This window comes from Balearica regulorum, chromosome 8 (assembly GCF_011004875.1).
Source record: "Balearica regulorum gibbericeps isolate bBalReg1 chromosome 8, bBalReg1.pri, whole genome shotgun sequence".
Classification (NCBI taxonomy): Eukaryota; Metazoa; Chordata; class Aves; order Gruiformes; family Gruidae; genus Balearica; species Balearica regulorum.
The window spans coordinates 30026215-30039265 of record NC_046191.1 but is presented as its reverse complement, the minus strand read 5'-3'; the positions used below and the strand labels follow the sequence as shown (position 1 = coordinate 30039265).

The following is a 13051-nucleotide window of genomic DNA, read 5'->3' as shown; positions in this document are numbered from 1 at the left end:
ACTCACACCTCCCCTACCAACTATTTTTTCCAATCCCGATTTACTCTGCCAAGACAGAATCAAGTTTGACCTGAGCTCTTCTCTGTCCCAGGGACGTAACAGCCTGGCAGCTTTCAGCTCCCCCCCCCAACCTTGCTTAAGGATGTTAAAAAACCAAGAACCAGGAAAACCAGGAAAACTCTTAACGCTGAAGAGCTGGGCTTGGCTGATACCAGCAGAAGTCCCAGTCCCTGGATTTTCCCTTAAGCCCGTGCAATGCAGATCCTGGTGAAGCCAAAAACTGCCTCAGCCCCCATCTGCCTTATGAGACCGCGAAGCCGGCAGCTTCCTCTCATACTGGTAGCGATTGCTTTTAATTATATTCCAGGTGCTTTTACAACATAACCGACTAACTCTTTTTTGCCGTTAAATGTAGTAATTAGCGTGTCTTTTGCATTACTCTGCAGTTTTCTACTGACCCAAAGGAACAAGCAGCAACGTTTAATTAAAATAAATCTGACGTGTGATTGCAGCTTATACTGACAAAGATAAAAAAAGGGGGGAAAAAAAAAGGGGGTGGTGGATGAAGCAGGTGGGGGTGTGGGTGAGGCTGAGCTGAAGGGCTGGGGGGCACGTCCCGGGGTGACGGCAGAAAGCGGATTTCCAGGGGTGCCAAGGAAGCTGCGGGGACAGGGAGCTGGTGCCCGCATGGGGAATGGGGGGCTTCCTCGTCCGGTGCTGCCAGCAGGCACAGCCCGTGTCCCCGACGGGCCGGGGACATCCCCGGGGACGAGCACAGCTGCTGGATTTATCGCACCCCGGGACCCTCGATTTGTCAAGGGCCGGAGCGGCAGCCCTGACACTGGCACGGGTGAAGATGAATTTCCATTCAGCGCAGTTCGCCTTCCGACTCCATTAATCCTCAGGGTTCAGATGATGAATTTCTTTTTCTCTCTCTTTTTTTTTTTTTTATTATTTATTTTCCCTCCGGCGTCCCCTCCCACTGCCCTGCCACCGCACAGAAAGAGCCGAACAGATGGTGCTTTGCAGGGAAGCCGGAGCACCCATGAGGATACAGAGCCTGCCCACTCCGCGGCCACGTGGCCACAAGTGCTCGGAGAAGCCTTGATTTCCTCTGGGAGAGGCAGCGGCAATGATTTTAGTATTCCCGGCGGGCGGGTGGATGGATGGAGAGGAGCCGAAGACTAACGGGCCGTTTAGCGGGGGAGACCGTGCCCATACTGATCAACACGGCATCGACCAGTGCCTCCAGCCTGGAGGAGAGCTGGTCCGGCGGTGGGTCCCATCGGTGAGCCGGCGCCTTCGGACCGCGCTGCCGGCTGGCCTCCACTTAACCTCCGATTAAACCCGGGGTCGGCACCGATCGGAAGGAGGCAGGATTTATAACCCGCCGCAGGATGCAGTTTGACACCGGCTGTAATCAGGAGAGCTGTCACCACAAGGACAGCTGTCAAGCCACGCCGGCTCATAAAAAGGGATGGAGACACCCTAAAAGCAGTGGCTGGCCTTGCTCATGGGATTTAACCCTTCCCTGAACAGCCTCGAACAAAAGGGAAAGCCTTGTAAAGGTGCTGCTCCGCTCAGCACCACCAGCGAGAGTTTTCATACCAGCTCTCATGCCTCTCCGCAGCAATTAACGGCTTGGTTACGAAGCCCTTACCGAGACGGTATCAGGAGATTTTTTTCACCGAGTTCTAGTTTCAGGCCAAGAGCCACTTGAATCCAAAGCACTCACTGATTTAACAAGCTGTTTTCAAGATTGGGGTGATTTATGACCAGATCAGCTAAGTAAGGGAATGAGGACAGCCTGGGTGCAGCGATGGTCAGCCAGGGACAGCCGGGCACGCCGGACCTGGGTGCCAGCGGCCCAGAGAGGCTTCCCCAAAGATGATGTACAGGGAGGGAAAGTGGGATAACACTCAAGTGGAAGAAAAAATTTTTACACTTGAAACATTTGGGAAAAAAACCCCCATGTAAACTGTCATTATTGAAACATCTGAGCTGGTAGGGTGGATCAGAGAAACCCTCTCTGAAATAATGTTAATTAAATCAGTTATGATTGTTTGCTTGTGTTAAACAACCAGCTTCAGCCCCCCAGCCAGAGGGATCCACCTGCAAAGAATTTCCGTTGAGGTGATGCATCCATCCTTTACGTTCACGTACTGGGTTTGCTTGAAGCAGGTGCTCCTGGCTAATTTACACTCATGCTTTTGCACAACCTGCTATAATCCACTGTGCACCCCTCGGTAGGCAGGTGTCAGTGCCAAAACGGGGAGCAAGGGAGAGCATCGCCCCAGGAGAGAGAAAGCCCAAAAATGTGGAACAAACTGGGCAGAGATTAAGTGCTGTCATTCTGCAGACACCTTCTGCGGACACTGAACGCGGACACTGCAGCACTAAGCAACAGATTTGCTACTTCGGTCAGAAGGATGAGAATTTGAAAAATAAAGTATCCTACAGGAAAGATGACATGGGGGGAAAATCGTACATTATTGTAATTACAGCCTCGGTTGAGGGGCACTGGAAGCTGGTAGTTTAGATCCAGATCAGAATGCTGTGCCTGGGACCGATGGGCTCTGCAAAGCAATTTTGCCATCCTGCTGATGTCCTTGTGGAGAGAATGGAAGAGAGAAAAAGACACAAACACTTCAGAATGACACGTATGCTCTTAATTACACAGTGACAGGCATTGAGAGAGAGTATAAGATAAGAACTGGTATGTCTTAATTTTGGAAAAAATTATGACATAGACTAAATCGATACTTTTTTCCTATTCCCCGCACATCAGCACCGCATGTGTCACTTAGTCTCTGCTTTTCTCATTTGGAGATAGAACAATCTTTCAATTAAAAGGATTGCTACAAAATCTCGTATCTAATTAGCATGTAATTGTAGCAGGGACACAAACTGTAACTTCGCTCTGTTGGTTTTGGTAGTAGAGAAGCTGCTGCTCTCTCAGCTACGATCAGACAGGTTTGTCACCAGGACATGAGGAGGTGAAGACCATCTTACTCATCCTCTTCCCCTCACCTGCGTAACCTGTTAAAGCCAGCACAGACCTTCCTCTCAACCTCAGCATCCCCTAACCAAAGCCACTCTCGGGTCTGGAGGAGGTACAACCACGTCCTGGAGACACAAAGGACAAACTCTGCATAAGATGCATCACGAATTGGGGGGAAAAGGAAGGCTTTAAGGTGCAATTTGCAGAGGACAACGAAGCGGGGACAGCAGTCTTCCTCACTGCTTCTCCCAGGGCTCCTATTCATCTCATGCTGGGATTTGCTGGTGGAAGTAGCCGCTGGTTAATCAAATCCAGCTTCCCTGTTCATATTTCTGCTGAAATTTGCTTTCTGTACGTAGAGCATTTATTCCAGCTGCAAATCCATCCTGTTAAGAGGGAACAACCAAGCTGAAAGGCAGCTTACCGTAATGGAGCGCAGTCTGGCCTTCCCCGTCCTGAAAAAGAGAGAGACTTGATTTTAGAGGTATAGGTAGCATCGTGGGGATACAGGTAAATCTCACTTTTAAATAAATAAGCTGAATCACAGTAATACTTTAATTGACTAGATAAACAGCCCAGGACACCCAGCTACCTGGCAGCCAGGCTTTGAATCATCATCCACCATCAATCCCTATTGATGGGTAATCAATACCTATCCACGCACAAGAGTGCGTGGATCACGTCATGACATGAGTATAATTCAGTTCATAGCGTTATCACTTCCAGCCCATAAAAATGAAGGATTTCAATCCTACGGCCTTACTTTGGGACCCTCACTTATCCTGATGCTTTAGTGCACCTCGGAAAATGCCTGCTGAGAGCTTCCGGGCAAGCACAGCCTCGTCCAGCTACTTAAGAGCAGGGTAAAGCACCGGGACGCTGGCGCGGCTCGGCACTCTTCAGCACAAAAGAGAACACAAGGGGAAAAAACCCCATTTTTCTTCCCACTCAATAAGTCTTAGGTCCTCGGTCTTCAGAATCCAGGTCTGAACAAAGGTGGATCCAAAGCCCAGGTAAATTCTGTTGGGCTGCTGGCACCCCAGCAGAAGGAGGGTGAGGAAAGGGCTACGCACAGCGCTTGGGAACGAGAGACGGTTCTCGGACTCATCCTTGAGATGTGGCGCAAGGGCAAAGCAAACGGCACGATTTGAAGATTTGGCACACAGCTCCCTGCTCGAGCTAACATGTACGCCACTGCATCAGCTGCAAAGGTTTGGGAAGTGCGTCCCGTTCCCAGACTCGGCAAGCACGGGCAGAGCTTTGCCGGTGAGCGGCCGGTGCTCGCGTGGCACGTCCAGCGGTGCAAACCCGGGCACCTCACCGTGCTGCAGCCTCATCCTGCCACAGGAACAGGTGAAATAACAGAAGGAAAGAATTACTGGCCCCTTTGCTTTCACTACCCCACCAGGATTAGCCTCTAATTCAGTTCTTTGCCTCTTTAATTTATTTGCATCTGTTTATGGAGACTTAAGTTTTTAATTACCATCATCTTTGGGATTAAGGTGCAAATTCTACAGCCTGCTGTGGACTCTGGAGCAGGCGAAAGGGAAAAGACGACCAGGAAAACAGGTAGAAATCCCACCTGTTGCTGTCTGGGGACTTGTGGTTATCCTGTTTGATATTAACCCTGTTCAGCTGAGGAACTAGGAACGACTTGTGTTTCAGGGCAGGAGGTGCCACGCTCTGCTCCGGGACACCGCACCAACACCACGACCACAGGAGCAACAGGGACAAAAGGGAAAAGCCAAATGTAACAGGTATCTGCTACCTAAACATCCATTTCGCGTCTTTGCTGGGGAAAACGTGGGGGTGTCTGTGAGATTTTTCCCTTCCTGCTATGCCCCATTCGTGGCACTCACGCCAGCATTCGGAGGTACCTCATTTCAGGAGCCCAGCTCATGCGGCGCGTAATGCAAATGGGTGTCATTAGAAGATCCTGCAAACCAAACAACTGAAGGAATCGAGGACGGCATCCATTGATTATTCCACACTAATAAGGTAACCGATCCGAGCCCGAGCCCCTGAGCGGTCCTTAAAGCACATGTCTGCTCGGAGGAGTGACAGGGCCGGCACTGACTTCAGCAAAAACAGGGAGCAGGGCTGGGGAAGAAGAGGCGGGAGCGCTAGGAATGAGTTATTGGAAAGGCAGGCTTTCAAATATGCAGGTTGTGTGCGTGCTGGGGGATGGGAAGCCAGCTCCCCTCCGCATCGCCGCCTTCAAAATTGTAGCCGACAAAACCCGCAGGTGAATGGGACTGGGGACGTTCGGCAGAAATCCCTTTCCATGGGAACGCTTTGCTGCAAAACTCCTTCCAAAATCCATAGGACTGCTCCAGGAATACTACAGCCATTTGTTCCTCTTCCAAAGGGCTGTGTAAAGCACTGCTGCTTCAGCAGCAGGCTGTGGGCTAACGAGGCTTTTTATTTCTCTTAGATGTATTTTTTTGGCATTTCTTGGGCTACAAAGAGAGCACAAGTCCCGGCATACGAAATGCATCTCTTTAGTCCCAGTGTGGTTTTTAAAAAGAACTATTAATCCAACGCTATGCAAACATTGTTTACACTTTATTTACGCTGTGGATTTTTTTTTCCCCCTTTGAGCCTGACGGCTGGCCAAATGCTATTTGTTACACGTCTCAGATGCTATGCTATTTGCTTGTATTTTCTCTGTGACAAATTTTAATCCAGGTAAATGGAAAAAGCTCTAGTGTGGTCACTCACTAAGGGCCTTGAAATGCCCTCTGGAGGCTGCTGATCTCAATCCCTCTTTCATTTGGCTTTTTGGAGCACTGTGGCTAATCGGAGCCCGATGTGCCCAGCTGCTCTGCGCACAGCGCTTGGCTCCAGGTACGGCAGCGCTGAGCCTCCAGCACAAAAATGGTCACACCTAGAAACTAATCAAAGCCAAGCTGTGACAGCGAGGATTACAGCTCCCATTGCGGAAATTACGTGAGATGAATAATGCCTACCAGGTGCTGGAAATGTTTGTTTTACAACGAAACAAGACACGCAGAAGTGGTCTTAAGATGAATTGTAGCTGACCTTGATGCAAGGGATATTTCACAACGTGTGACGGAAAGCAGCGGTTTCTGGAGCATCCTAGGCAAGTGCGGTGTGTCTTTCTCCCAGGAGGTGCCTCTGTTGGGATGAAGAACCCCAAATGGCGAGTGGACAGGGACAGCCTGGCACAGCCTCTGTCCTCACCCCGCTGCACCCTGCCCAGGGCACCGGCAAAAGTCACCGGCCCAGCCCAGGATCGCCGGCACCAGCCAGGAGCGGGGTGTCCCGAGCACACCCTCCGCAACCGGGAGGAACGCAGAGATGCCGATGGACCAATTTGCTCATCTGGCTTGCAAGCAGGGGCAGCTCATTTTTCTCCATTGAAACCCATCAGGATATTTGTTGGTTCACTTTATACAAAGCACCGAGTCAGAGGGGGATGTTCATCATGATTGGTTACTTCTTCTCTCTCCAATTCAGCTTTCAGACTGTAAAATCTGAAATGTAAATCACACAGAGCTGCAAGTACACCAAGACCCAGAGTCTGTCGATACACACTGAAATCAATGATTCGATAAATCTGTAACGTAAAAACCTGAATATTGTAACCAGTTATTTCCACACTGTGCCAACGGAAAGTTAGGTAATCACGGTGCGTTGTCATTTCTGCACTAAGGCATGTGAAAAGAAATCAGAGACTTTTTTAATTTCCCAAATATGAGCTGCTGTAGCACGACAGGAGCACAAGGAGAAGGTGTTGAGTAGGGGAGCTGATGTCAGGGAGTGCAGAAGAGACGGGCAGCTCCGGGGCCAACGCTGAGCTCTGCTCTATGCCAGGATGCCCCTGAGAAACGCCCTTTCAACACCACACACCAGCTGGAATAATGTCAACGTGACAGGTTAAAAAAGGAGAAAAATCACAGTTCTGATTCAGTGAATTTCAACACGAAACAGGGAAAAGGCCAGGCTCAAAGCAGTAATTTGTGTTTCTGTAAAGCTTTCACTGGCAGGAACCTCTCCCAGAGCCCTTTTAGCGATACCTGGTCTATAAAAAGGAGCTCATGGAAATGGCAGAACCCGTACAGGCAGACAGAAGACTACCAGAAAGGAAGGAAAGACCATTACACACTCAAATGTAGGAGCGCTCAGTCCCATACACACAAGTTATCGACCAAGAACAGACCGAGCCCAAGCTTTCCTCTTGCCTCCTAACGCCACGTGCCATCCCTGCTGCCTTTTACAGCCTCTGGACACAGCTGGCCACGGAAAGGTGACAGCTGAGCCGCACTGCCTTCAAGGGAGACGAATGTTTCCAAATACTTCAAAAATAAACCCAAATGTCGACGTCCACCAAAACCATTGAAACAAAGATGCTACAAAATCATCGGTACCTCCGACGTCCATGGCCTGCAACAGATGTCACTCAATGAAAATCCAGCTACCAGTGGATAACTTATTGGATAACAGGATTGCATTCTGCTCCTAAGAAATTTGAGCAAGAGAAATGAGAGAAGATGGACGGAGCGCAGATGGACCAACTGTCTTATCCGTTAAGTGGTACTATGGCTAGTGCACGTCAATTTTGTCTTATAAGTGATAGGATTATATCGGTGTTGCCATCCCATGTTCATTCTTTGGGAATTTCTGCACTTTGCTTAACCTAACACAAGGTTTCTGGATGTACTGACCGAGGGGCAGAGACATGGAAACGTCTTGGCTGAGCCCTGCTGAGATGCTGCGCAGGCTATAAAACACAATTCTTGCTGCCCCGTCATGGCCAGCAGACCTTGACCTGCTGGTGTTTGACTGTGATGGTTTCACAGGACAGTTTTTAAAACAGTGTTACATAAACATTGATCCTCCAGACCTGCCTCACTTGCTTTCCAAGCTGCATGCAGAAACCTCAGCGAGCGGGAGGGTGGCCCTAAGGGAGACACCGTCTCTTCTTCCATCTCGCATCTTTTATTTAGCACAAGTACAGAAAGAGGAAAACCCAAACCGGTTACCTGGGTGAGCTTTGGTCCAGCTAGACCCCTTACTGGTGGTGAAGCTGAGGCAGGACAGCCCTCCACACCGGCTGTGAGGGTCTGCACGGGACCCCCATACCTCCTTGAGCGCTGGCGCACACCAAGACCTCAGCTCTGTGCCTTCAGTCACATCTCCAAGGGCAGACACCTTGAGCATGAAAAGCACAGCAGAAAACACACCTGCTAACCTCTCCCTTTTGAGGGATAGCACATGCACTCTTCATTTTAAGGTATTCTTTCGCCCGCATCACCGCTTCTTTCTGCTCATTTGCGGCATCTTTTAAGGTGTACGCTCGTTCCCATTGACAGACTCCAAATGTTGGCAGGGATCACAGCAGATAAGACCGATGTGGTGATAAGAGTGTTTAACAGCGCTGGGTCCTGGGCAGCATGGATGGGCTGGAGGGAAGATAAATATTTACGCTACATCTTTAGAAGGTGAGTGAATAAAAAGGGCTAGAATAATACAGCTTCTGAACAAGCACCGGTGCTTAGGAGCTGTGAATATAAATCTCTGCAGCCTCACGACACACACTCACTCAAGCCAGGGAGATGAAAAATAGCAAGAAAATACTTCCCTCCACTTTTAAAAAGGGTTTTATTTCTCATTTATTTCCACTTTAGACTTCAACTTCCCAACAATTTACTTTAACCTCATCATCTTTTTCTCTCTCTGAAATTTTATCCCCAAGATGACTGAGGGTGAGACTACAGCTAAAAGCGTACCAGAATTTACATGCCAACACGCGCCCATACGTAAAACCAGGCAATGCGGGCTAACATAACCAGTCCGAACCCCACCAGACAACTCAGTGGATGGCCCCAAGACAGCCTTTATTTTCATTTACGTGCTGCTTTTGCACACAGCAGCCTGGGTTGGGACATGCAACATGAATGCTTGTCTGATCCAAGCAGATAGACGAGTGGGTCTCTGTGTGTGCAAACGCTGGCACAGAAAAGCAATGGTTTCATTTGAAATTTGGTCCTGTTCTTTTAAAATCCCTACCTTAGACCAGTGTGTACCCACATGCACCTAGACTGTTGCTTTTAATTGCCTCCTGAGCCTTAAAGCAATACCAGAGGCAGCGCAATTTGAGAAACAAGACCGTCTAACAGCTTTGTGCCAGAACATCTAGAGTCCCAAACAGCTCCGACCCTGGGAAAATGAAGCAGACTTTTATGTTTTCTCCCCATTTTTCACACTGGGTGGCCCGTACAGAGATAACTGGTTAGCTGGTGTTTGTGAAGAGCTTGTGAGGTTACGGCTGTTAATGCCAAGCGTAGGCTGTTGTGAGCCATCACGACGTGCATCCTCAGTACCAGCTCCCAGGCAGCTCAGGCACTCCCCAAGGACAAACATCGTGGGACAAAGGATACAGAGCAACCTCTGGTAGAAACAAAACCAAATTCCACGCACCGATCATGAGCAGCTCTTACTTGGTGATTGCAAATAGCCCAGGCCACCAAGCACAGTTTGGTTCCCCAACTAACTCTTCCACCTCCCTCGCATGTGGGTAGGCTTGGCAGGGGCCCCTCCCTTACGGAGCTGTCCCTCTCCAAGAGCTCTCCCCTCTGCCCCCTTCCTCCCATTCAGACCTTTTCCTGCGCTGTGCCCGGCAGATATCCGTAAGGATGGAAGGTGCTAGACAGATCTTTATCATCACCTCTTGGGTCCTTCTCCAGAGCCTACTGCCAGGCTATCATTTGGCCTATCTTCTAAGTGCCTCACGGATAAATTAGATCTGCATAGAGAAGCAATTATTACATTTCTAATGGCATGGACCCTTACAGCACAATCTGCTCCTGAAAGGCAAAGAAAATTGCATTAGCTTTTGTTTGATTCAAAATTATGATCAAGGGAAGAGGGATGCTGAAGCCCTTTAAAGCCAAGCCTCCGAGCTGGGGATCTTTCTGGCTGGGGACCTCCCTACTCGTATTTGCTGCCTGAGCTCATACTCCTGGATCATTTAGGTGCACTAATTTGGAGGAGCCCTCTACTCGCAAAGCTGCTGTTAAAACCAGATCTAAGATAGCTCCGGGAGAATATGATGGCCAGGAACTGTCCCTCGCTCCCTCCCGAAGCCTGCATCTGCTAATGCACCCAAACGCCACCGGCCTGAGGAGTTCAGCGTGCCAGGGTCACGCTAATCCCTCATCGCCCTAGTTTTCTAACTGGTGGTGCACCTAAATTTCCAAGTGCAATTTCAATGGGATTTATCACATCTACTACCATCAGCATGTAGTGCTGCTGGCACAGATACAGACTCTCAATATCCCACCGCAGACATGGCTGTCTTTAATTACAGAACAAACTGATTTCTGAACCTACGCAGCAGCTCATGCAGCAACCCCGAAACTCTCAGGGCTATTTTTCTATTGTGCATTTTCACACCAATTTTGCAGCCGGCACTCTGAGCACAGCTGAGTACTTGTACGTACATATTTATAGGTTGCTCCAAAGAATATTTGCTGAACTATTTGTAACTTCCAGCATCAAGCATCTTTCTGGTCATCAAACAAGTGTGTTGGTGCAATACAAAAGCTGCTGGGAAGCTGTGGGCTTCCTCGGCCCGGGGATTAGAAGTGCTGTAACAAGTGTCCCAGCTGAGCCAGCTTCCAACAAAACTGTGCAAAGGCAATCACAGGCTGCAACAGGACAATATTCCTAAGGGCAAGATGCTAAAATCTCTCCTCTCACGGTGCTTCCCTGCCCCCTCCCCACGTAAAAGTTAGTAGCTCTTGTACTGCTTTATCACTTTAGCGTGGCTGAGGCAGATACCTGGTTATTTAAGGGGCAGGATAAATGGGCTGAGACAGCTTTCCCATCCCCAATTCACTAGGGAATGCTTGGAAATTCCACCTGACACCGGGACCGCGCTGTGCTCTTAAACAATCTCCCGTCTGATCCGATTGTTCCCCAGTGGGGAGGCAGGCTGCTGCTCGCTCAAGAGTCATTGATTGGATTAACAGCCTAATTCCCAACAGATGAATAGAATACTGATGTCTTGTCAGCCCACATCATAGAAGGAAAACACAATCTGCTTCTACAGCCCCGAAATTTAACCCCTTGCTTCCCCGCTCCCCCTCCCCGGGGCTGAACGCACGGGTCCGGCACTTTCAGGTCGAGATCCTACCCATTTGAATGAGAAAAGATATATTAACCTTTGGGACGCTTTGCCTCATCATCTACATGCCACGGGATCATATGTTATTTTCCGTAAGGTCGGTTTTGTGAGAAGCCCTCTTTTCATCCTTTCTAGACAGAAGAGATTTATACCAGGGACCTTAATTTTTTCTTTTTCTTCTCTATTTTACCACCTGCCATTAAAGGAAATACTGTATGCTTCACAGTAAGCGGTTTGAAAATTCATCAGTTTAACGATATTTATTCTGAAATATATAGATATTGAACGTTTTCTGGGTCTATCAGTTGATTAGGAGGACAGATCTGCCTGGATCCTGGATGCAGGAGAGGCATCGCCGCAATGGCCTCTCCCTCTTGGCAAGCCGCGGGGCAGGGGAGAGAAGCCGGGTGCATGGTTGGCTCTGGGAAAGCTCCCGTTCTCCACCTCCTAATGAAGACACTAATGTTTTCTTACCTCATAGAAAGACTGTGATAAGAAATTAATTGCTACTGGTCAAATGTTCACTACTACAGAAGCGGGGCTGTGTGCATATTAAAGAGATTCTGCAAGAACAAAATTTATTTATGGACTCCTTGGCACGGCCTGCATTTATTTCCTTGCTCCGGAGACAAGAATAAATAAAAATCATCTGATTTTAAGAAATGTATTCAAAATGACCTATTTTTTTCTCAGATCATTGGGGTCCATAACGCACTGGGTTTTGTTTCCTTCTAACAGCCACCTTTTATGCTTTCATTTACAAAACAGGCAGATACACATTTAAATATTGTCATTTTTTTCAGCAGCAGTCCTAGACTATACAGAAATAGAGCTACGGCGCTCAGGCCAGGACTGTAACCCATGCTGAGAGGTGGCCTCTGGAGTCACTCTGATCCAACAGTCTCCGCGGCCATGGCTTACCAATTCTTCAACTGTTTTTCCCACCTCTGCAAGGTGTGTATTACCTGGGATTAGCCAGGTGGCTCTGTGAAACAGGAATAAGAATATAAACAGGAATATTTCCAGTTTCATTTGGATTTTACAGCTCACACGCAGAGTGGAAACATTCCCTCCATCACTTCTTAAGTCGAAAAAACTAATTAGCCCAGCACTAAGTAACATGACAAATAGGAGAGAAAGCATGAAAGGATGGAGGTGCACACCCTTTTTTTTTTTCCTTCTCCTTTTAACAGTACCTGTTAGCCATGGCAGTTTTCCAGACTGCATCATTTCACAGCATTAATATGCATATTAAAAATTTGCTAAGAGACTGACTGAAAGACCAGGCCTTCCTTCTTCTGGCTGCCAATACATCAACCCCACAGAGAGCCCTGTCTTCGGAGAGAAGCAGGCGCTCCGTGTTCACAACACGGGCAGCGGGGAGGCAATTAATGACAGAGCCGCCTTAACCAAAACAATTAGTGAGAGATGCCACATTGACTCAAACAATTCAATTAATGCAGCGTTAGTGCTAATATTTTAAAGTTATTTGAATTATTAGCTCCTTTTACAATTTGAAACCATGATGTTTCATTTTCAGCCCAGATGTGAATTATTCCAGAATGGCAATAAATAAATAAGTCAAATGATCCCTGGCCGGTCCAGCCCCTGTCCTGTAATATGGCCGCGTTGTCTATTCACGAATCCAGGGTAAGGATGGGGACTGGGGCAGTTGTGCCCTGGAACTAGCAGACTGCAGGTTTTATAAATACATACAGAAATAATTAAAATCTAAGGGGTTTAGAAGGGTTAATCTCCTTTAAATAATCTCTGCCACAAAGCCTGTAAAGTCACTGCTGGCACCGTGCCCGCATGGGACCGGCTGTCGGATATCAGGACAGCACGCGTGGATGGGAGCGGAGAGATTAAGTGGAAGCGCTGCCGCGGTGGCCCGTCAG

The 13051-nt window shown here is 48.5% G+C and overlaps 1 protein-coding gene across 1 annotated transcript in view; it reads right to left on the bottom strand.

Moving 5' to 3' along the window:
* Nucleotides 1-13051, bottom strand: part of ACBD6 (acyl-CoA binding domain containing 6) — an 86157-nt gene that overhangs the window by 1346 nt on the left and 71760 nt on the right. The window contains exon 7 of the mRNA XM_075760390.1: nucleotides 3426-3456. Coding sequence (XP_075616505.1) covers nucleotides 3426-3456 — 31 coding nt within the window. The remainder of the gene's footprint in view (nucleotides 1-3425; nucleotides 3457-13051) is intronic.